General features: G+C 42.6%; 1 protein-coding gene across 3 annotated transcripts in view; it reads right to left on the minus strand.

Annotated features, from left to right (window-relative positions):
- Positions 1–24,469, minus strand: part of LOC113037600 (interphotoreceptor matrix proteoglycan 2-like) — a 99,382-nt gene that overhangs the window by 19,971 nt on the left and 54,942 nt on the right. For 2 of the 3 annotated variants that reach the window (XM_026194847.1, XM_026194845.1), the window contains exons 7-15: positions 24,142–24,275; positions 21,020–21,169; positions 19,207–19,265; positions 14,168–14,188; positions 11,729–11,925; positions 10,935–10,990; positions 6,838–10,618; positions 5,588–6,285; positions 318–537 (exon numbers count right to left, since the gene is read on the minus strand). In XM_026194847.1, the coding sequence (XP_026050632.1) occupies positions 318–537; positions 5,588–6,285; positions 6,838–10,618; positions 10,935–10,990; positions 11,729–11,925; positions 14,168–14,188; positions 19,207–19,265; positions 21,020–21,169; positions 24,142–24,275 (5,316 nt within the window). The remainder of the gene's footprint in view (positions 1–317; positions 538–5,587; positions 6,286–6,837; positions 10,619–10,934; positions 10,991–11,728; positions 11,926–14,167; positions 14,189–19,206; positions 19,266–21,019; positions 21,170–24,141; positions 24,276–24,469) is intronic. The other variant, XM_026194848.1, reaches the window with a different exon arrangement.

A 24,469-nucleotide genomic window follows, 5' to 3' on the forward strand; every position in this document is an offset into this window, starting at 1 on the left:
TGCATACCGGAAACACCCAACGAGAGCTGCAGGTGTAGAGACACTCTGAACAGCTCGGCCCTTGTCAAACTGTGATGGCAATCCTTACATTCGCTCATTTTACCTGCTTCTAACAAATCAACTTTGAGAACAAAATGTTGACTTGCTCCCACCTGCTAACAGGTGAAGAAATAATCACTGTTATTCACCTCACCTGTCACTGCTCACAATTTTAGGCCCGGCTGGTGTACATGAGCAGCAGACCGAAGTTCACATTCAGTTCGGTTTGGGGCAGAGAAAGCTCAGGACACCTGCAAACCCGGTAGCGTTTCACGCACCTGGTTCGATGTCCAGAGAGTGGGTGTCAATCTGGATGTGCAGCTTCTTGGCGGCAGCGGTGCAAAACTCCTCCAGGATGCAGTGGACCGCCTCGGTGATGTTGTACGGCACTGACTTGGTGAACTTCATCTTGCTGTTGACGACCACGCTGCCCTTCCTGAAGTTGAGGATCTCCAGTTTTTTGAAGCCCGTCAGGTTGGCCTGCAGGAACGGCAGCAGCTGCAGAAGAAGAAGAAGCAGAGAGTGACGCGTAGGCCATAGGGGAGTCTGACTGTTTGATATAATTTGATATTAACAACCAAGTACACACACACACACACACACACACACACACACACACACAAAGGGAAAATTACACATTTTCTCTGAGCTCTTTGGAGAATCTGCACAAAACAAAACTGAAGGAAAAACAGAAGAAAATTGATGTAAATGTAGTTTGGGCCGATTAAACTGTCTCATCATGAATTCTGTCTAAACTGAGTGAATTCATAAATAACTTGATGCCTCTCTGCTCACATAACTCACATCTTTTATGCCCATGAAGTCAAAGCCTTGGCTGAATTGATGCACCCAGTCTGATTTTATCCAGAGTTTTGTGTGAATGTCTGGAATTTCTTTCTACAAATCAATACATTCATCTACGTTTCCTCCTCCTGCTCGAGAAATTCTTGCAATGCCTGAACTCACACTGAAGATTTATATTGTAATTCAGAAGCTGCAAAGAATACAGAACGCCTTTTAAATCACACAAACATCTCTCTGAGGAAGAAACCATCCCACTGTTTGAGTCAATCCGCTGTCAGCAGACACAGAAAGGAAAGATTAAAGTCATAATTTTAAACTTTAATGTGATATGGATGAACTGTGTCTTCAAACCAGAAAGTAATCAGAGGATTTATCCGGGTTTTTTCTAGTTAAATCCCAGTTTTTGTGCCCCAAATTGATTGGCTTATTCTTCTTAATAGGATTACAGCCCTGTTCTTTTCTCCCTTCAGTTTAAGTCAGTACTTCTTCTTCAATCCCATTTATCTTCAATTCACTTTAAAGTCGATCCTTTGGTGCAATTAATTATAGAAATTACATGTAAATTTTTACATGTAACATGGTTTATTCAATAACTTTGCATTAGTATGAACATCTGTACTGGAAGCTGTTTCCTCTCGTGCATTTATTTGTAAAAGGTCCGCACAAAAAGCATCCACCTCATAAAAAGAGAAGAATGGCTTTCACCACATTTAGCCCGACGAGCTGCTTTCCATCTGTTATCAACCAGACAGCAATCGCTTCTATTATTTATAGTACAGCTAACAGCGGCGGTGTTGAAGGGAGGCATATACTTGGAGCTGACTATCTTATTTGTTCACATCTTACCGTTTTTGAGAACCTTTAGAAATGCAGTGACCTAAGTGTCTTCTGTTTGGTGTTGATCGCGTTGCCTCAAAGAAAGGAACAGCCTGTTCTGTCTTCCTCCCCACACAGCAGATAGCCGCAGATTCTTCCTGTTAAAAGGAAGTTTTTCCTTCCCACTGTCATCAGTGATTTGGTGTTATATAATCAAACCGAATTGATTATCTATGCGATGAGTTTACAAAGTTTACTTTAGTCTCTATCAGTGATTCTAAATATTTTTCCTCATTCATCAATTTAAACTTTTTTACGAATTTTTAAAATGTATTTTTATCATCGTGATTATTATTATATCATAAATTTCAGTTTAAAACAAATATTTTTCGACCTTAAATTGAACCCATGAGAGAGAGACAGTGATATATCACTGGTAGAAAAAAGAGGTTTTACTCTTTAAAGTCGGGTTAAATCCCCACAAGTCCAGTTTACCGAACATGCTTGTTTCTTCCTTCATTACACAAATATTTATGGTCCTTTTTGCATGTGCGTGTAAAATGTGTCCGGAAATAATAAGTACATTTATAAGTGCCGCTGGCAGCGAGTGCCACTGATGTGATTATGCTGTTTACGGAGGAGATGCAGTAAAGCAGCGCACTTCGTTTCAGTCATCACTCCTCTTCATGTATTCCTCCTGTCATTGAGTTTTTTTGAGAGCATCCTCACCTTAAATGAGACACTGTGCCGACAAATTAGTATCCCTGAAAATGAAGTTCAACACACACACGCACGCACGCACGCACGCACGCGCACACACACACACACACACACACACACACGATCTGCAGAGTCAAACTAAAAGAGAACAAATAGAAACACTCGACAGTTTTGTTTCTCTAATTTGCATTGACCGGACATAATTACCTCTATTGATGCAGTTTAAACTGTTCAGCAGATGAAGAGTAAAATCTATTCAGAAAACGTTGGTCCCCAAAAGGATTTAAAGTACTTTCTTTACCAGGCAGTATCTGTCGGCCTGAGTCTGTATTTCTATTCATGTGATAATTACTGCGTCTTGCAGGGCTTGAATTAATTTTTCACCGCCAGCAGCAGAGCGAGGACACAGAGGAGACGACTTAAAGGCTGCTGGTTCAATTCCTCGAGTTAAACACAAATAAAAAGCTTTTCTGTGTTTTTTGACTCATATATTACCCAGATCTCTCCATTTTCCTGCCTGCCCCTCTTTTAATTAGCCGATATTGCTGATAATGCAAACTCAGCATTTCTGCAGACTCAATGGTTTCCTTCCAAGTTTCCCAATTAAACAAAAAAGAACAGTAACTCCAGTCTATTCACCTTTGCCACTCTTTCAAACATTGTAAATCACTGACACTCATTAAAAGCCTCAGCTCGCAGGCTGCTGTTCCTGTAAGGCTTTTAATGTGAAAAGTCTGCAGGAAGTGCTTACTCATCAATGAAAGGTATGTTTATGACTGCTGAGTATTTGAATAGTCACTCAAGCTTATGTGAAATATTTGCACCTTTAGTTACACTGAGCCGTTTTTAGCTCTGGATTCTAATTGGCTGCTGCACAAACATCACTTGCTGCAGCTCCATATTAGTATGTAAATGCCTCCAGGCTTGAACTCAATACTTTGAAACGTCAGTACGTAACGGTCACCAAAATGTACATTTGCAGCAGGAATTAGTTTAGGGTAGAGTGTTAATCATTGATGGATCCAAATGAGAAAAATAAGAAAGGTAAAGAAAGATGTGAGCGCCATGCAGAGAGTTAAGGTTGATAAAACTGTCTGAATGCTAAGAAATCCAGATAGAGCTCCCACTTCTTCAGACATTATTTGATCTGAAATCTCAGCTGAAGGACACTGACGGCAGGCAATAATCTGCAAATAAAACTGCAGTAAGTAGGAGGCACGTTTCATCTTTAGATTAGTATTTCAGGCAGAGGACTCGCACCTGCATCATCCATTTACCATTATATTCCCCCGGCGTGTTCTTCCTGCCTCATTAATCCAGCAGAGTCATTGTTCAGAGAGAAATAAGGGCTGTATTGTACCTGCCTGAGCTTGAAATTATTCTCTCACTTCATCCAAAACATCAAAACATATCCATTCACTGCGCAACAACCTGCAGCTCCGACGCTGAGGGCTCCAGGAGAACTCGGAATGAAAACAGAGCTTGTGTTATTAATTGTGTCTGGCTTTCTGTTTTACCCATCAAGTCATAGAAGTATGAGGTATCGCACTCACCAGGCACTGTGTCGATACACTCTAAATATCCCTATTAATATGAATATTTTAATCAAAGAAGGAAAAATTGCTCATTGGCATCAAAGCGGGATGAAACCAGCTCCAATTAGGTCTCAGTTTGGGGAATTTGTTCTCCTCTCCTCTTATAATAATGTATGAAATGACATGAAAGGAGTCTCTGGTGCTGATGGAGCCACACATGATTATGATCCGAGTCTGTAGCTCCCCTCAGCTCTCAGGCTACAGCTTCATGATGTGATGCTCTCCCAAATATTAAACAGTTTGAATTTTTCTGCATTCAGCAAGTGCTCAGTTTTCGATTTTAGAATTGGATAATTGCTTCTTCTTTTTTTAATGTGGTGATATAAACCAAATATATCGGCTCTGCCAAAGAGAAGAAAATATCTATGGACCCACGTTTAACGAGGAAAAATACCCAGAGTAAACGGATATGTCAGGTACAGCAGCTAAATCTAAATCTATCACACTCCAGAACATTAATGTCACATAAAACCTTGAACTTTATAGTCTGTGTCATTTAACACTCTAAAATCACACATTAAAAAAACCTGCAGACATGACATGCAAATGAATGCATTAGTGCCAATACCTGCAGTACCTCTAGTTTCCACATGAGGCTCCAAAAGTGAGTCAGTCTCCATAGACTGATGGATAATATGTTAAAATATGTTAATATGTTAAAATGTCCAACTTTACAGCTGAGATAAAAACCTTCAGAGTCTCAATGATGCATTGAGTTTTTCCTTTGCAGTCACCTTTCTCACTCACTATGTATTAACAGACCTCTCTGCATTGAATCATATCTGTTATTAATCTCTGTCTGTCTTCCACAGCAAGTCTCTATCCTGTTTTCCTTCTTCCACCCCAACCGGTCGCAGCAGATGGCCGCCCCTCCCTGAGCCTGGTTCTGCTGGAGGTTTCTTCCTGTTAAAAGGGAGTTTTTCCTTCCCACTGTCACCAAAGTGCTTGCTCATAGGGGGTCATATGATTATGTATCTACTGTACAATATAAAGCGCCTTGAGGCGACTTTTGTTGTGATTTGGCGCTATATAAATAAAATTGAATTGAATTAATACAAAAAACTGTTTTGACCTCTATGGATGGTTTCCTCCTTCAGAACAACAGTAGTGGAGAAAACCTTTTATTCAACTCTCCTGTTTGAGTTACATCGAGGTTTAAAGCTATGCATTAATATTGCCGTGGCCACTTTCACAGACAGGCTGGTGCCGACAGGGCTAGCTGCTGTCAGCTCTGCATCATCGTAGCTAGTTCATCCAAGTTTACACAGCACATTGAACATGTTTTATTAGTCATTAAGAAAAGCAAAGGCCCAAGGTTAGCAGTACCCTCAGGTTTACCCACAGTTTTATTAATTTTCCATCCATTTGTATTTTTCAGCTGGTTATCGACGCCCCACCTGCAGCGGCTCATGTCCCACAGTTTGAGAAATGCTGCAGTACGTAAAACTTTAAATATATTTTTACTTAAACAGCTGTAATCCACTAACTGGTGATTGCTGATATATTCAAAGAGGTGTGACAGTTTTGCAAACAACACATAATGACTCTTTAAACCAGACAAACCAGCAGAATAAAGAACCCTAAAGAAGGATGCAGGTTGCATTCCAACTCACCACGTCTAAGAAGGTGTTCTCCAGGGACCTGTACTCAGGTGAAGTCTTGTTGAAGAGGTCCTCAGAGAAGTCCATGTTGGTGACGCGCAGGCTGAAGAACACCACCAGCTCCCGGCCGTGGCTGGCCGTGGTCATGGTGGGAGTGGTTAGGTATCTCAGTGGAGGTGTGGCCGTGGTGACAATGGTCCTGTGTTCCTCCTGCACAGACAGGAAGCCGCTCCCCTCTTCTCCCTTTTCCAGGAGCTCATTTGGGTCTGTGGCCACCACGCTGGTTTGATCCAGCTCCACAGCCAGGTCCTGCACAGCTTCTTCCACCATGTCTTCGGTAGCATCCGGCGGGGTGGTGGGGCTTCCGCCTTCTTTTTTTATGTAGCCTCCTAAGTCTTCATCAATAATGACGACAGGTGGCTCGCTTTGCTCTGACTCCACCTCCGGCTCAGCGCTATCACCCTCAGGAGACTCAGTAACAATGGGGACTTCAGATTCTTCTGCTACCTCAAAGAGTCCAGAGTCAATTGTTGGGACGGGTAAAAACACTTCAGAAACATCGACAGAAGCTGCCGGAGGTGTAGGCAGTGAGTCTGAAGCTGGTGGTGCTGTCACACTGATGTCTGTTTCTGGGGATAAATTACTTTTTTGTGTCTCCTCTGGCAACTCTTTAGTGGCTTCTGATGTGCCTGTTGTGTCTGCAGCTGCCACTTTGAAATTTCAGGCAAAAAGGATTAATTAAGTCATGAGTGCACACAAAGGATTTCAACAAATTACCAAAATGTGCCTGTATACATACATAATAAATTCATACAGCTAATGCAGAATCCTCACTTCTGCACTAAGATAAAATCTTACAGAAAAGATCCATCTGATGGAGTCTTTAATAATCAAAAAATAACCCACAACTTTTCATGCAGCACAGACACATTGCACAGTCTGCACTGAAATGTAGGGAGATCACATTTTGGTTTGTACACGGCTCTAAAATTATATAATCAATCCATCAGAAAACATGTAATCATCTCACTTCCATCTCATTTATAATTACTGTAATTCGCCCATATATTATACTCTTTATAGGTTTTACAAAAGAAACACTTAAGTAATGTAACAAGTAGTGTAGTGTAGTGTAGTGAAGCGAACTGATTTCTCCGGCGAGTAATTAAGTACTGCATTACTTTTAAGGAAAGTAAAAAATTATGTGTAATAAAGTACTTTTTTGAATAACAACCCCAACACTGCTCTTCACACCTGCTCACCTGTGATATGAGAGATCGTCTCCAAGTGTGAATTGCCTTTTGTCGTTTCTGTCATTGTGGTGGAATTGACTTCATGCTCCACCTGAACGTCTACACTCTCTACATCCTCCTCGTTGTAAAAATGATCAATGATGGGATAGTCATGGTCAGGTTGGCCTACATCTTCGCTGGAAGGCTGGACTGGTATGACGGGTAAATTATGCTCCTCTGCTGGGTGATGATAGTCAGTTCTGACAGGATACAGGAGGTTTTTATCTTCAATGACCTGAACAGCATCCTCTCCAAAAGGAAGGTTGTCCACACCATCCAAGGAGGGCAGGATTTTAATTGATTCGGCAGGTGGCTCAGTGGCATCTATTTTAGGTTCTGGTTCTAACATCTCTACTACCCCCTCACCTGGATCCGATTCTAGGCCATGAAGATGCTCCCCTTCTGATTGTTGGACTTCCTCTATTACCTCTTCTTTAGATTCTGGCTCTGAGACTTCTGGTAGCTTTTCCTCTGGTGGTAAACTGTCAGCTTTGCCTTTGACCGGTTGAGAAGCTTCTTTTGGTTTTGGGCTTTCAGCAACCTTCACTTGTTCCACGACTTCTTCAGATTGTGGTAGTGGGACCTCAGTTACATCCAGTACTTCTGATTCTTTCCCAGGTAATGGTTCGTATGGTACCTTTTTCATCTCTACCACCGACTCAGTCGGTTCTGGTACTTCTTCTTGCTCCTTTTCTGATTCTGCAGTCCCAACTTCCACAGGTGCCATTTCTGTTACTTTGGGCACTTGGGTTTCCCTTGTCGGTGCAGTTTCTGGTTCTGCAGTTTCTTCTGCTGGAGATTTAACTTTTTCTACCCGCAAAACCTCTTCCTCCTTTCTTTCGACATCTTTATCATCTCGTGCTGGACCCTCAGAAACCTCTTCTTCTGCTGGTTTCACATCTGCTGGCTTTTCCTGAATTACTTTTGCTTCAGGTTCAGAGGCCTCTGGCACTAGTTTTTCTGATCCTGTGGCATCAACCCCCTCTCCTTTTGGTTCTGAAACATCTTCTACACCTGTGAGTTGTGACTCTTCCTCTGGTTCTTTAACACCCCCCACATTTGGCTCAGGCTGCAAATTTGGAATTACATTTTCGTCCATTTTTTTAATCTCTTCTGTAATTTTTGCTTTTTCCTCTTCTGGTTGTAAAACACTGGGCTGTTCATGCAGTGCTTCTTCTGTCAGATCTTTGACGGTGCTTTCTTCTGCTTCTGCCTTGGGCTCTGAAAATTCAAGGTCCTTCTCTTCAATACCTAGAGTAGTAATTACTTCTGTAATTACTTTTTCTGGCTCTGAAACAGCAACTTCTTGAGATTCTACTATAAACTCTTCCCCTGGCTCTGAGTCTACAGGCACTTTTGTGTCTGGTTTTGCATTTTCAGCTACTTTGTGACCTGGCTCTGAGGTTTCAGCTGGCTCTGAAACTTCAGGCACTTCATTATCTACTTCAGAAACTTCAGGTACTTCTTGACCTGGCTCTGAAGGCGCAGGTACTTCTTGAACTGGCTCTGAAGGCGCAGGTACTTCTTGACCTGGCTCCGAAAGTGCAGGTACTTCTTGAACTGGCTCTGAAGGCGCAGGTACTTCTTGAACTGGCTCAGAGGGCGCAGGTATTTCTTGACCTGGCTCAGAAGGCGCAGGTATTTCTTGACCTGGCTCCGAAAGTGCAGGTATTTCTTGACCTGGCTCTGAAGGCGCAGGTATTTCTTGACCTGGCTCCGAAAGTGCAGGTACTTCTTGAACTGGCTCAGAGAGTGCAGGTATTTCTTGACCTGGCTCAGAAGGCGCAGGTATTTCTTGACCTGGCTCCGAAAGTGCAGGTATTTCTTGACCTGGCTCTGAAGGCGCAGGTATTTCTTGACCTGGCTCTGAAGGTGCAGGTACTTCTTTACCTGGCTCCGAAAGTGCAGGTACTTCTTGACCTGGCTCTGAAGGCGCAGGTATTTCTTGACCTGGCTCTGAAGGCGCAGGTACTTCTTGACCTGGCTCTGAAGGCGCAGGTATTTCTTGACCTGGCTCAGAAGGCGCAGGTACTTCTTGACCTGGCTCAGAAGGCGCAGGTACTTCTTGACCTGGCTCAGAAGGCGCAGGTACTTCTTGACCTGGCTCAGAAGGCGCAGGTATTTCGTGACCTGGCTCAGAAGGCGCAGGTACTTCTTGACCTGGCTCAGAAGGCGCAGGTACTTCTTGTCCTGGCTCCGAAAGCGCAGGTACTTCTTGACCTGGCTCTGAAGGCGCAGGTATTTCTTGACCTGGCTTTGAAGGCGCAAGTACTTCTTGATCTGGCTCCAAAGGCCCAGATACTTCTTGATTTGGTTTTGAGGCCTCGGCTACTTCATGACCTGGCTCTGAGACTACAGTTACCTCTTTTACTGGCTCTGAAACTTCAGGCACTTCATTATCCCTTTCAAAAACCTCATATACTTCTTTTTCTAAATTTGAAACTTCAGGCACTTCTCTGTGTGGTTTCGAAACCTCAGCTACTTCTTGGTCTGGCTCTAAAACTTCAGGCACTTCTTTTTCTGGTTCAGAAACCCCATGTACTTCTTTTTCAACTGATACTTCAGCTACTTTTTCATCAGGGTCTGCAACAGTTGCTCCTAGTTTGTTAGGTTCTTGAAGTTCATCTACCTTGGAAATTTCAGCTACTACTTCTTTTAGTTTAAACACATCAGCTGATTCTTTGACTGTCTCTGAAACTTCAGATACTTCTTTGACTGTCTCTGAAACTTCAGATGATTCTTTGACTGTCTCTGAAACTTCAGATGATTCTTTGACTGTCTCTGAAACATCAGATACTTCTTTGACTGTCTCTGAAACTTCAGATGATTCTTTGACTGTCTCTGAAACTTCAGATGATTCTTTGACTGTCTCTGAAACATCAGATACTTCTTTGGCTGACTCTGAAACTTCAGATATTCCTTCAACTGTCTCTGAAACTTCAACAGTTGCCTGCAAAACTTTGAGCGATTCTTCATCAGGTTCAACTGCCAACCCACTTTCTGGTTTGAGCAGGCCCTTTTCATTTTCCAACTCTGAAACATCCTTTGTTTCTGAAATATCACCAGCATCGTGGGTTTTAGAGACACCCAAATGTACCTCCTCTTCTTCCTCTGGAAGAGCATTTTCTTCTTCGTCTTCATGAAGTATCACTGTTGGCTTTGTGGGTGGCTGGTCTGTTATGGCGGAGACTGTTGTGATGGGGAGTCTAACATCAGGCGCCTCCTTTGCAGCCGGAATTGTAGTGAATATAATATTAGCGGTTGGGGTAATCTGAACAGTGTCCAATCTAGGAACTTCTCTGTCGTCACCAACAGGACTCAGTTCTCCCTCTGGTATCAGGTTAGGAGACAAACTGACGTAGGGAGCATCTGTCTCCAGCTCAAGAAGTGCAGGAGGGGTGGGAATGTAGTCTCGCACAAGTTTACCGGTTTCATCATGATGAATGGTTTCAATCTCATGTGTAATGATCAGCAATTCTTCTCCCTTCCCCTCTTCCTTTACTGGCCCGGGTTCACTCACATAAATCGACTCATCAGTAACGTCCTCCGAGCCTGGGAGTTGATCGCTGCCCTCTGCCACCCCACTGGTCACTGCTGTCGCATCATCATCTGGGACTGCTGTTGGGTCAAGCAGGATCTCCAGGGCATTTTCCTTCTCCATGGGGGTGAGGGAAACTGCCGGCCAGAGTTTGTCAAACTCTGGCTCCACAGTGGAAATTTCCAACTCGTTGTGTGAATCAGGCTCGCTGGACTGTGGAAGGCATGTTGGCAAAAATGAAAACAAAACAAAAAAAAAACAAAAAAAACCTATTAGACAACTTTAATTTACAATATTTAAGTCTTAAGGATTGTATTTAAACATGTTACCAATCACACTGAAAGCTGTACAAGACAACACAAACAAAGACTGCTCTAGTGTGACCTGCACAGTTCTGGAGATCAGTTGTCTTCAATTTAATAGAACGTGATGGATAGAGAGCACTGCAGGCTCTATGGGGTTTCATCTGGGGTGGTCTCTCTTTAAAATAAGCCAACTACAGTTTCATTAACCATTATAATGGTCTTACCTGATTCATTACTCCAACTGAAGCGGTGGCTCTCAATGCTGGTAGGAGGATCTTTTCTATGACATTAAAAAAAAGCAGGTTGAAATCAGATAAAACCAATCAGTTACTCATATTTCTCAAAATCTTGTAGTGGAATTATACACCAAGCCTTAAATGCTTTAACTAAATAGAAATAGCTGATTGTCCAAATTAGGAGTTACGTAAAAGTTTCCACCGGATGCTCCAGGTATCACTGAGCCCAAAATTCTCAGTGGAACCACAATGTCATAGAGCTCCAGGGAGCCTGATTATGTAAGGTTTTCTATGTTTACAATTGGCCAGTACAAAACTGAATTAAAGTGAAGCTCTTTAATTCAGTTCCTCATTTTTAATTCAGATAAACGAGGCTTATTTAAAAGAAAGTGTCAGATGGGACGTTTTCGACTGTTTTCTGAGAATTCACTGGAGAAGTCTTTATGAAAGGTGTTTTTGTTGTTACAGACTGTAGCTGTGAATCCTTCTGTATTAAAATAATGTTCTAACATCGTTCTCGTTGAAGACTGAACAATGCCGGTGTTCACATGTTCTAAATAATCATTTGGGTGAAACAAATTTAGGTCCTGAAGAAATTTTTTAGCTTTTGAAGGGCCTGGATCACAGAGGACGATCTGAGACAGCTGTGTCACAGTAGCTGGATGTTGCCCATGCCGTCTAAAAAATGCAAGTAGAGCTGTTCATGACTCTTTACATGCAACTTATTTGTGCGATGACCATATAAATGAAACCAAAGAGTGACCTCTGTGGAGAGACGTTACCTGGTTCAAAGTTAATTGAATCCAGGTCGACTGGAAGGGACGCCTCCTCACGCAGAGCCTTGGTCACCATTTCCCTGAGTGCAGAGTTGGCTGAGGAAGACTTGGGTGTGTCAGTCGCATTCTCTGAAATCTCAGAGGTGATTTGAGGGGAACTGACCTCAAAGACCAGAGAGTAGTGCACCGAGATTCCTCCAGGCCTGAAAGAGGAAATATTATCCTTTTTATTTTTTAAAGATGGCAAAACAGACATGAATATGGGGAGCAGATGAGGGATGACATTCAGTTTCATGGGTAGGTGGGGCAGAGACTCTACAGGGTGAGCTGTGTCAGGGTCAGGAGATACTGCCTCTGAATCTTCTCACTAACCGCGCTGATCAATAAATGTCTGAACTCTGCAAATACAGGTCGACTGTTATGGAGATTTTGTGCTTCTCAGCTTTTGTTTCGTCAGTCCTGTAACATCGTGTTTTAACATAATGCTGCAGATTTCATCGTGATCTCTGCTACGGAGTGTCCTTTGGCAGAAATATCCGCTGTCTTTAAAGCAGCTGAGGATGCATAGGTGGCAAAAATCTCAGATTGGCACATTTGTGAATTGCACTAAGTTTTAGATGCCTGGTCTGTTTCGCTTGTTACTGATTGGATTTAGGCAATAAAAACTACTAACTACAAACTATGAGTTTGCGCTCATGTATGCATGTGAGATCACAGACACTAAAGGACAGCTTTGACAAAAGGAGCCGACATATGGGAAAGAGTTTCACATACATAGTTAAAAGGTTGCACTGAGAAACACTACTTTTAAAATGCCAGGCATTAATATCTGAAGCTACACTTCAAAAACAAGAAGAGAATATTGCGCTGCATCAATATTCTGCATCGCTATCATCATCAGCAGAGAATAAGCTGATTTGTTAGATGGGACAATTAGAATGCCGATGATGTGAATTTCTTTGTTTTGAGTGAACTGACGAAGTGAAAGCACTTCTTCTTTAGGCCGCGAGATGGTTCTCCATTCGGAACTTGTAAATCACCAGGTTGGTTTTACACTTACTTCCCTCTTATCGCTGTTTTTTGTCTCCTCCACAGACTGTACATAAAGGAAAGGCGTAGTGATCTCCGCCCTAACACACCTTCCACCTTATTTGTCTTGTTGAATCCAATAATAATTACAATAATAAACTTCTTATATTCAAACAACCTAGTGGCACAGACTCATCAGTCACAGATAAATGAGTCCATGCTTCCCCTACCAACGCCAGTCACATGGTCCATTTGAGCACTTCACTAAAATAAGTTTTGTTGTACGTTGTTTGAGTATTTCTACTCTGCTGTATTGTGGTTGTAAACACTCTACTTTGCACTCCATTTATTTATTTACTACAGATTTGAAAACAAATGTACTCATGCATGGTAACATATCGCTCTAAAGCTAAATCACATTTATGATTCTACATAATCTGTACTTTTATTTTAGGTACTAAACATATTTTTATGACTTTTCCTTAAATAAGAGACTGAATACTCTTGTCACTCCTTCGTTTTGTAGAAAGTTACTGTTTTTAATACCTGTGATTCACATGTATTTCTGCAATCCTCCGTGGCTGGCTAACTGAATGAACGCCAGTATAACGCGCTTCCTTTTTCCATCTTTTATGTACAGTCTGTGGTCTCCAGCTACCCCTGACTAAAACATCTGGCTGCTCAAAACATCTTTAAGACTTGAAAACCAAAACAAGCAGCTTAAAGAGGCTAAAATCTCGAGGGGACACGGTCAGTCAGCCATAGGTTTGTGAGGTCTTCGTTACGTGTTGTTGTTTGATTTTATTTTTACTGACATGAGTCCAGCTCTTGCTGCTTATTAAGAAGTAAGAACAAGTGTACAGACATGTGAAAATATTCTTGCTCATTGTCATAATTCAAACACTGAGAAAAGTCACTCTTTGCTTTGTTGCAATCTGGCAGGCAGATGAAGGAAGGAGGAGCTGCGAATCCTTCCCGAGATTAGAGGACGAGCTCCCGCTGAGGCCTCACCTCCGTGTTATTGGCCGTGACAGCCCCAGACGCCACAGGGGAAGGCAAATTAATCGGGGGAGCAGCCTGACAATTACAGTATCCACAGGTCTTCCTGTTTCCCTGCTCACCTGTCTTCTCCGACACTGTCACAAACTTCATGAAAAAGCATCTGTGCTCCTTGTGTTCACCTGTAACGCGATTGCGATTCACAGGAAGCTGTCCGCCTGTCTGAGCAGTTATTTGGTCCCCGTGCAGATCTTTTCACTGAGCTGTGTGAACAGTTTGGGGGGAAATAATCCCCCCTCTGTGAGTCTAACTCGGACACAAATAAAAGCTGAGCCGCATGTTGGCAGGAAACTGAACACAAACACACAACAGGAGGCGGATACTACAGGGGATGTTTCATCTCTTGGTGCCATTTACCCGTCAGTGTCCTGGGTCTCGCTTATATTGGGGAGAAGAAAAGAAGGCATTAGAGCTGGAAATGAAAGTGTAACAGAAAGAAAGGCACCACCAGGATGACAAGAGCCACAAGAAATGAGCCATTTGAGTGTCACTTTAAATTCGGCATGAAATGATGTGTATTATGGTGGAGTCTGAAAAAGCCTGTTTCTCTGGGGGAAACATTGTAGACAAAAGAACAACAATCAATGTTAAAGCTGGCAAAAAAAACATGCTCAGAATAAAATACAAACTTTAACAATGAACAGCTTAAATAACCTGCTGCATCAGGACCGAGTGGCTCTGACTCCTGCAGTGATTTCTGTAGCAGCGCTTTACATCAAAGGTGGAAAAGTGGGAACAGTGATGGGAAGTAACGGCATTACTTTTTTCAGTAACGAGTAATCAAACTAATTACTATTTCTATCGTTGCAACACTGTTACCATTACTAAGAATGGTAAAACTAAGAATTACCATTTTTCAACAAACAGACGGTTGAAGCTGTGTTCAGCTTACCGCACTTTATATCAGTTGCACGGAAGTAGCTGTAAGTAATCTGGGCGCTACAGCTTTAAGCAGCTGCGCGCGCTCCCACCGACGGCAATCACTTTCTGCCCGACGATCACTTTTTGCACAACACCTGGAGCTAAGGGGGCAAAACAATCGCATGAGTCCTGCTGTTTGACTGAGGAAGAATAAAGTAGTCGTGGTAAGCCAATCACATGACCACTTTAAGATGACAAAGCAACAAGGTGATATTTGCCAGTTTTTAAATTGTGTTGATAGGCCACGTAAAACCAGAGTCATGATAAACAATATATACGCTGTGTTTTTTCCTGAATAGTTTCGTCACGTTTACTGTCTAAGGACAGCGCAGCAAGCACTCTCTGCTTATGACCAAGAAAACCAAAAAACAGCCTGTTCGTGTTGGTGGAAAAATGCACCATGTCGACCAATCATAAAATGATATGGCAACATGAGATTTGGTTGTTTAGGGAAGAGGGGAAGTTTTAGTAGTGATGGCGAGAGGAAGAGAGAGAGAGATAAAGACAGCAGAAAGAGAGAGAGAGAGAGAGTTTTGAGATGTGAGAGATTTTTGACGTTTAGCATGTTTGAAGTGTGTAGTTAATGTGTTGTCTTGTGTAGTTAAGTGTGTAGTGTTGTGGTTTTGTGTTGTGTGTCTGAACAATGAGGCGATTGCTGTCTTGGGATCTCACAAAAGTTGAATTCCAACAATTGCAGCAGCTACTTAGTTGTAATCAGTTTTGGGACTAACGCGTTATTAAGTAACGCGTTACAGTAACTACGTTATTATTGTGGTAACGAGCACGGTAACTAGTTATTATGCCAAAACTGGGAACGCGTTACTCGTTACTGGGATTTAGATAGGCTCGTTACTCGTTACTTCGTGTGGTGGCTATCGCGGAGCTTCCACAGATTCAATAACATTAGCAAGTGGTGGAGGCCAGCAGGTGGATGAAGGAAAAGGGAGGCAAGAGGAGAGACCCGAAGCGGCCGCTGGTCCGAGAGTGTCAGGTGAACTGAACTTCAGGTAAGAAGTTATGACCTGCAGTGTATCTGAGTCAGATATGAACCAAGTTTAGGTGGAGTTTATTTTCGTTATGCTGACTTTTTCGTACTGCGTGCTAGCTAGCATGACGGAGTTTCTATACAGCTGGGTGGGTGCTATGATGTTACTGATGTTGAACTTTATTTTGTTCATAAGGTTAATTATTAGAGTTGCCAACCGTCCCGTAAAAAACGGAATCGTCTCATATTCAGAGAAAATATTACGCTTTTGGTATTGAGGTGAAAAGGAACAGTTTGTCCCGGACTTCAGCTACAATGAAAAAGACACAAAGCTGGAGTTATTCTGTCTTTATGCTGCACAGCTGCCTCTTCTTCTCTCATTCTCTGCCCCTCCCTCTCCTGTTTCTACTTCAGTCATGAAACTGATCAATGATCAGCTGATCGGCTTTTCTCTCTTGTTTATTTATCGCCCACTTTGCGCCAGAAAGAGGAAACCAGCGGATGTCGCGGTAAGACAAATAACACCAGGATCCTTTTCTAAGTAGCTGACAGCTGGTAACTGTGCAGGGGCGGGTCTAGCAAAGTGTTGCCAGGGGTCCATGTAGGGCATTAAAAGGGAAAGGGGGGCACAAGGAAATACTTTCTTATTCTCATTTAAAATGCCTCACTTTTAAAAAAATAATTATCTGAGTCTTACAACAAACAATTGATAGATTGATACATATATACCATCAGAACAGTGTACATCACTGTCACAACAGTGTTTATTTTCATTCAAAGGCTTTATGATTTTTCCTATAATGGTTAAAATGCCCGGGACGATTTTTTTGTACCAGTCCAGCCCTGTATGCAGCTCATCTGCAGTCTGGTGTTACCTACATCTTCCGATTCAGAAGGAAGAATTTCCGAGTTCTGAGTACAATCGAAAGCACCACGACTGCAGTTTTTGTGTTGGATGTAAAAAGCAGGCTAGGATAGAATCAGGCGTGGGATTTCTCTCATGGAAATGATTACATTATTTTTTCCTTTAATTGGTAGGTGGCACAGTGCACTTGTGGCAAGTAAGCAAGCTAGAAGACTGGAAATCTTGCTGGGTATCCAGTTACGGAAGCAACACATTAACAAGAGAATTCTGAGTAAAACCAAAGTTACTTTCCCTAGTAACTAGTTACTCTGAAAGTAACGAGTAACTTGAAGTAACTGAGTTACTTTTGATAGAAGTAACTAGTAATGTAACTAAGTTACTAATTTAAAGTAACTTACCCAACACTGGTTGTAATATTACTCTTTCTGGGTCACAAAATAAACTTTTAAGATATTTTGAGGCGTGAATGTAGTTGTGTAAATGTCAGATATCTGCTTGGTTTACAAGACATCACATATTTGCAAAAGTGCTCCGACGTTTTTGGAGATCTGACACCCACCATCTCGAAGCTAACGGGAGGTCGAGACCTACTACAGCCGGGAGGAACACCGCTTTCCTGGCACATCGTGCCTCAACCTCCCGGTCGGCTTCGAGCTGGCGGCCTCCGAAGAATGCGGTTTAGACTTTTGCGAGATCTCGCAAAACTTTTGTGAGATCCCAAGTTTGTTTTGCGAGAACTCGCAAAAGTCTGTCTTAATTTTTTTTTCTCCCATGTCCCTTGCGGGGCTCCGTAGTGTGGCATTTTAATGAATGCAGAACACCTGATGGTTATGTCAATAGTTTGAAGTGGTTATAAAAAAACGGGTAAAAGGTAAATGGCTGCAAATAACTTTTTAACTTTTTTAAAAATTGACAATTTATATTTGCATTTAAAGTTATGAAATATGATTCAATAAACATATTTGTGGTTGTTAAAAATATAACTTTTTCAACTCAGACTTTATGTTTTTTGTCTGATTTTAGATCAATTGTGTTAATACAGTATGTCAAAATGAAAACATAACTGTAAATTCAGACACGTAAGGATGTGCTGAAAAGATTGATACCAAACAAGGCGAAGTAAATAGTTTTTAAAGGTGAGGCAAAAGTAGTTAAAAATGGCCAATTATACCCTGGACCCCAGAGGGTTAAAGAATTTTTTAAAACGCAATAGTTACTTTTCAAGTAATTAATTACTTTTAATATCTTGTAACTCAGTTACTAACTCAGTTACTTTTCTGAAGAAGTAACTAGTAACTATAATTAATTACTTTTTCAAAGTAACTTGCCCAACACTGCATGTGAAAGCGTTTAATGAGACTTCTTCAAGAAGTCCTCTTCACAGTCACATATGCTCAGAGACACAACGGCGCCCCCTGGTTGGTGAACAGTTGCTTGGTGCAATTGACCTCAAACAGTACAGTGAAGCACTAAAATCCTTCTCATAGTTGCTTTGGTTACAAGCAGGTTGTCACGAAGATGCCGACCTGTCTGCAAACACTCGGAGACTCAGTGAGCAGCAGTGAAACATGCAGGATTACCAGTGGTGTCTACAGTGACATTCTCAGAGTTTTGGGGTTGAAGCTGAGGTACCGGGTGGTGAAACTGGTCTAGAGGTGCACGTGAGGATGAAAGGTGAATATAAGATTTATAACCACAGATGTCTGCACAGGCGTGGGAATGCTAGCCCGCAATAACAGAGTCACAAACAAAGCAAAGTGCTGATCATCTGAGTCAGAAAATGAAATGAGCAAGTGTTACTTTTATGTGCAGCCAGTTTGGTGGCAGGGTCGTCCAGGTGAAGTATGTTATCGGAGATAATTTCATTCTTTGGTTTTTAAGGAAGCTAAAACAGGCAGGATGCACAGACATCTGTGTGTGAAGGAACAGCATTAATCGATTACTCTTACATCAGGTCATATTGTGGTTAGAATAAATGCCCCATGCTGCTGCGAGGTGGCTGTACGGGAGGCGTCTTGAATAATTTTGCTTCGCTAAATGTTAGAAAAGCTCATAATCGTATTTGGCGCCTTGGTCAAGGGCTTTATGTGGACGTGAAAAAACCATATCAGGCATATATTTGTGATTGAGCCTTGGTGCGCTCGGTGAAACTGAATTCGAAACGCTTGGATTATAGAATCATGCAAAACAAAGCGCTCTGTGACGAACGGTTGAATGTTTGCTTAATTCATTCCTGTTTGACTGATTTCAAACCAAGTTTTTTTTCCTAAACGGTTAAAAATGACTTTGTTTTTGAGGAAAAACTATAATAATATTTTCTTCCCCCGTCAGGTTTCGATGCTGGCCCGCTGTCACTGCTTATAAACTGGAAACGCATCCAGCAGAGATAAATAATCTTTCCATTCAGTCTTGTTAGTAGTGGCACGAAACATTCGCCTGCGGCGGTGTCTGAAACAATCCGACTCACAACCGGCCTCTTATCTATTCACAGGCCGCCCACGCCAACTGATCTGCTCGTTTCAGATGTGATGAAATTATCGAGCCTCGCTGGATTGCCTCGCTGCCACCACCACCACACTGGAGAGATTTGATTACTCAGATGTATGCTTCACGGTTCGAACTCACCTGATACCCAGCACATGGATGGATCTAAATCCAGGAAGTTTATCAAAGACATGCTGCATCTGCAAAGGAAAGAAACAAACTTCTTTATACCATCGTCACCCTCTTCCCGCTCCAACATAATCAGTTCTGGGCCACCAAACAAGAGCCAGCGTGTGAACATGCACAAACACCGCATGAATGGGAAACCCCCATTGATATCTATCTTTGGGCGAGTTAAGCACCTGGACACTTATGACATAATCGTCTTTAAGAGCTCCATCAGGCAGCATCCCGCTGCGCCTGGCGTGACTTTAAAGGACCCAGCTGCCTTTCTTTAGCATCAGAAAAAGAGAAAATAACTTTGAAGGACTCGATTTCTCAGCAGGGGACACGACATGACTCGCAGCAAGGAGCCCAGAGCAAGGAGACAAAAGGAAAACCCTCGTAGGGAGAGCGGGCTGGGGGTAATCTTCTCCCTTTCTCTGAACCCTGACCTCGCTGCCCTGTGGTGTAAGCTTCTTTACTATCAGCCTGGACCAGCAGCACCGGCACAGACGGACGCTGATAGAGGAAGAGGAGGAGGAGGAAGGGCAGGAGATCAGACTGTCACAAGCGAAGCTCGTTCAGAAACTGAGAAATAAAGATTTAGTTCTTTGATTAAAAGTGCAGACTGAGCCTGATGCAGCAATGCAGAATTAACCAATCAGAGTTATTTAATTCTTCCGTTGCAGCCGTTGTAAAGAGCGAGACCCAGGAAGAACAAGGTCATTACACGAAGAGTGCCTCCCACCTCAACCCCTCAGAATCAGCTGATGTTTTTACAGCAACTTGAGCCCAGATCTTCCCCTCATATGTTGGTTGAAATTTGCTGATTTGTCATTATTTTTCCAGCGTTTCTCAGTGTTTGGCAGATATCCACAAGAAAGTGTCAGTGTGGAAAAACACGTTTAAACTACTTGTGTATGATATCCAGTAACCAGCTCTGAACATCAATGTCATGGGATATATCATAGTTTAAATAAATTGCACCAGTTTAACACAGAGGACCTGAAAAGAGTGCTGGTACCCTGGATGTTTGATATTTTCTGATAATTTTCTGAGGAAAACTGCAGAAAAAGTGAACTTTAAACGAGTTTCCACATGGTGGAGGACCCAAATGCAGACACGCGAAACAAAACCTTTAACAGAAAGCGAGCCGTTTATTGTGGCTGATAAAAAGTACAAACCAAACAGCTAGGCAAAATCAATTTGACCCTAAAAGAAAAAGCCTAAAATGAGAAAACTAGAAAGTAAACATAAAAAACCTTGAACACGGAAACCTGGGGAGATTACGTAAATACCTGAAAGCACAAAACCTTGGAAACATGGCATGAACATAACAGATGACCTGACAATAAATGAATAACAACAGACTACATAAATACACAAGAGGGTGACGAGGGAAACGAGACGTAAACTGGGAGCTTGACACGAGAGACAGAGAGGGAGTGAGACATGACGGGCTGAAGAAACATACATGGATACACATGACAGACAGGGGAGACATGGAACAGAGCACAGGGAGGACACATGTAAACAAGAAGGGTTGATGAGAAAACTGGACCAGACAAATGAAACTAAACATACAGCAAATGCTAAGAAAAACTAACATATTCCAAACACAAAGAATTCACAAAAAGACGATAACCTCAAAATGCTGGGTCATAATCACTTTGTCTTTTGCAGTTTAGGGAGCTTAGGTTTATTTTCCCACTTCTCTCTATTGGTTTGAGTGAGGTAGTTTTTTTTATTCTCATCAGTAGAGATTGGAAAAAAAGGAATCAGGAGGTCTCACCTGGTCCTGCAGGTGTTGTGCCAGGTCGATGTACTGAGGGGAATCCGGGTCATCCAGCAGCTCTCTGTAACCCGGATCCACCAGGTCGATACTGAACTCCACGATCTGCTCCACCGGACTATCTGGGACGACGTTTGGAAGCTCCGGGTCCTTCAGGACGGCAAACGAGACAAATGAGAGGCGCTAAAAAGGGACAGCTTACGTGCGTCTCTTCGTTATGCTTTAACATTTTAATTTGCATTTCCAAATACATGAAACTGACTGGTATCAGAGAAAATAACAAATCTGCTTGTGTGAATAGAACCACATATGCAGACGAGAAAAAAGAAACGATAGAGCGGGAAATTCAGGCTGAAAGCTCTTTTTATGATTCATATTTCAACAACCATAAGGATCAAAAGGAAGTTTTCATACATCCAAGCACAACAGGAAATAGCGTATCTCTTTGTTTATGTTTGAAACTAAAGCAAAGATATTCCATAATGAAAGTATGAGGAAAAAAATGGCTGCAAACATGAAATAGGCTCGTACCTGTATGTTTAACGCTCCTGTAGGCCGTGAAAGAGCAACGACCTCACTGCTGCGGTCATTTCAGAGAACAGTCAGCAGCGAAATGACGCCATGTTCCCTGCTTTAAAGGAGTTTGATGTCAAATGTCAGCCTGGGCTTTTTGTCCTCCTCCTCTCACCGTAACCATGAATAGGTCAGTGGTGTGAAAAAGCAGTAATTATCTGAGGGGGAGGAGTGAGGCGCTTAACAGCTCCACCTGTGCAGCAGGTAAACCCGCTGTTTGCAGACTGAAGGTCATGTGATCCTTCTCCAACAAACACAGCTGCCAACGTGCACATCTTTCAGGTTTTTGCAAAGCTGGCTTTTTCTTTTATTAGCAACTGTTTCACTGAAATGAGCTGAAAAGAAATTGATGTGACTAAAAATAAGTGCAAAAAACTTCACTGGCTGAAAACTGGCTGAGGTGTTAAGTGAAGTGTGAATGAAGTTTGTGCCTCCGTTCATCTTGTGTTCAGCTGGTGATTATCAGAAAACCTCCATCTGACGTCTGATGTGCAGTCGAGGACATTTCAAGAACAACCAGAGGAAAGCTAAAGGAAGCACGAGGACCACAGAAGAATTAAATGTAAGAATCTGTCACTCGATGGAATTTGACAAAGTAATAACTGATCCCAGCACTGTGAACAGTTTTTAAAAAACTAGACACCACCAGGTCCCGTGGATGTGATGGGACTTTCTCCTAAACACTGTGTCTGCTGTTGTGACTCCAGCTTGTAGTCTGTTGTTTCGGCTCTCAGCTGACTCAATCTTCATCCCTAAAATAATGAGACCCGTAGCTCTAACGTAACCATGATGAAATGCTTTGTTTGCATTCTGGTAGAGATGCTGTGGAGTGAAGCAGAGATCTGATGATGCTTTGATGGGTCTGAGCTCAGCGTTAAACACCAGCCTCCCTCACAGTCTCCTAAACAACACGACACACAAAGGTGTGTATTTTTTATATAATTAAAAAACAGCAGCAGGTGGAAAGTAACCTGGCTGTTTCACTCGTGCAGGAGTACAGGACACCCCCCCAGGGTTGTGTGAGCTCTCTCCTTCCTGCAGTATACAAACAAGCTTGTGATTCAATTCTCAGATCATATAGAAATTATGTTTGTATATAAGAGAGAGGGCAGGGACGCTGCTTTGGTGGGAGGGCAAAACCAAATGTTAAATGTAAATGAAACCGAGGGAAGATCGCTGATCTGAGATCAGGCGCTGACCTTGGTTGTCAGTTAAAACCGGTTTGAAGCGTTGTTGTTGCCCCTTTTTTAAAGAAGGCTAACAGCACAGCGGGAGGATATTATTTTATAAGGGACCTATTGAATCTATTATCAGTTTTGGTATTACGTTTGGTAACCTGTCTGTTGAGCTCAGATCACAAACTCAAAATCTGATCAACAGGGCTGCAAATCTGGGCTCTGTGTGGATCTGATATCATGTTTATTTTAGGCCATGTGCTCCCTTGTTTGTCCGAGACAATAAAGTCTAATCAAATCTACCTTCTTCTTTTCCCACAAAGGGAATCCCGAGCTACTTCCTCCTGCTTTTCCTGGTGGACCCCAAGGCATCCCCAGGTCAGAGGCGATATAATCTGGGTGTGCGGATTTTATCCACTGCAGTGTTACCCTGAGCAAGCCTCTCCAATTCCCACTGAAGGTCACTGTTGACTGAAACCAGGAGGACATTGGAGGACATCAGAGGGCTGGTGGTTTACGTGCCACAGGACCTTCGTTTTAGCACTTTGTTTTGCTTTGTTCTTAATCACCTTTTTCACCGTCTTCTTGTTTTCACACTACACTACACAAACGCTGTGGGAATAAGAACGAGGTGGATTATGCTGGTGCAGCAACCGGAGGGCTCACTGTTGTTTTGGCTCGGACAGACGTGAAAGAAGACAAAACCGATCTTTGTGCTTGTCTTATTTATCGATGTAGCGTTAAAAAAGAAAATCTTTGCTTGTGATTTGTCCACAGTGCGACGTCATCCCTGCAGTGGGTCATACAGCGGGACAATGATCCCAAGCAACAGCAGATCTCAGAACGGCTGAGAGAGAAAAGAATCGAGGTGCTGCGACGGTCCAGACCTCAGCCTGACTGACATGCTGTGCTCAGAGAGCTGTGCACAGACAAATACTGCAAACCTCAATGAACTTATGCAACACTGTGAAGAAGAGTGGGCCAGAATCCCTCCACAGTGACATGAGAGGCTGATAAATCACACAGAAAATGATTACTTCAGCTTATTGCTGGTAAAAGTGGTTCTACTCCATCATCAGAGTAAATTAGTTTTCACAGGACTGGTTGAAGGATAAACCTTTGAGTTCTCAAGTACGGAGCAGTTAGTAAGCAGCTCTTAATGGGTTACTTACAGGTGATTACAGGTTAAGAAAGAGGACAGAGGGACAGAAGTGATGCCTTTCACTCAAATTAACTGATGTATAATTTCATGAACGCCCCAGCGTGACATTTTCAGCCTGTCAGACACTTGAGCTCCTTCCTCCTTCAGCTTCCTGCGGCAGATAAGAGCGCCAGATTGATACTTCGTATGTAAATGTAAGTGCTCCTCTGTACCTCTTTGAGCTCCTTGGCAGGGTGGCTCGTTTCAGGGGCGGAGCTTGGAGAGGCACTCGTGGAACTGAAGAAGACAGTGGTGCTGGTGACGAGCACTGGGGGCGCTGACGGGGGATCGGTCTGAGCCTCAGGACCTGAAGAGAGACAGGAGCAACGTTAATCTCAGAATAAACCAACTACAATCTACCTGTATAATATATTTGTGTATACAGGGAGTGCAGAATTATTAGGCAAATGAGTATTTTGTCCACATCATCCTCTTCATGCATGTTGTCCTACTCCAAGCTGTATAGGCTTGAAAGCCTACTACCAATTAAGCATATTAGGT

The sequence above is a fragment of the Astatotilapia calliptera genome, chromosome 15 (genome assembly GCF_900246225.1).
Source record: "Astatotilapia calliptera chromosome 15, fAstCal1.2, whole genome shotgun sequence".
In the NCBI taxonomy this organism is placed as follows: domain Eukaryota; kingdom Metazoa; phylum Chordata; class Actinopteri; order Cichliformes; family Cichlidae; genus Astatotilapia; species Astatotilapia calliptera.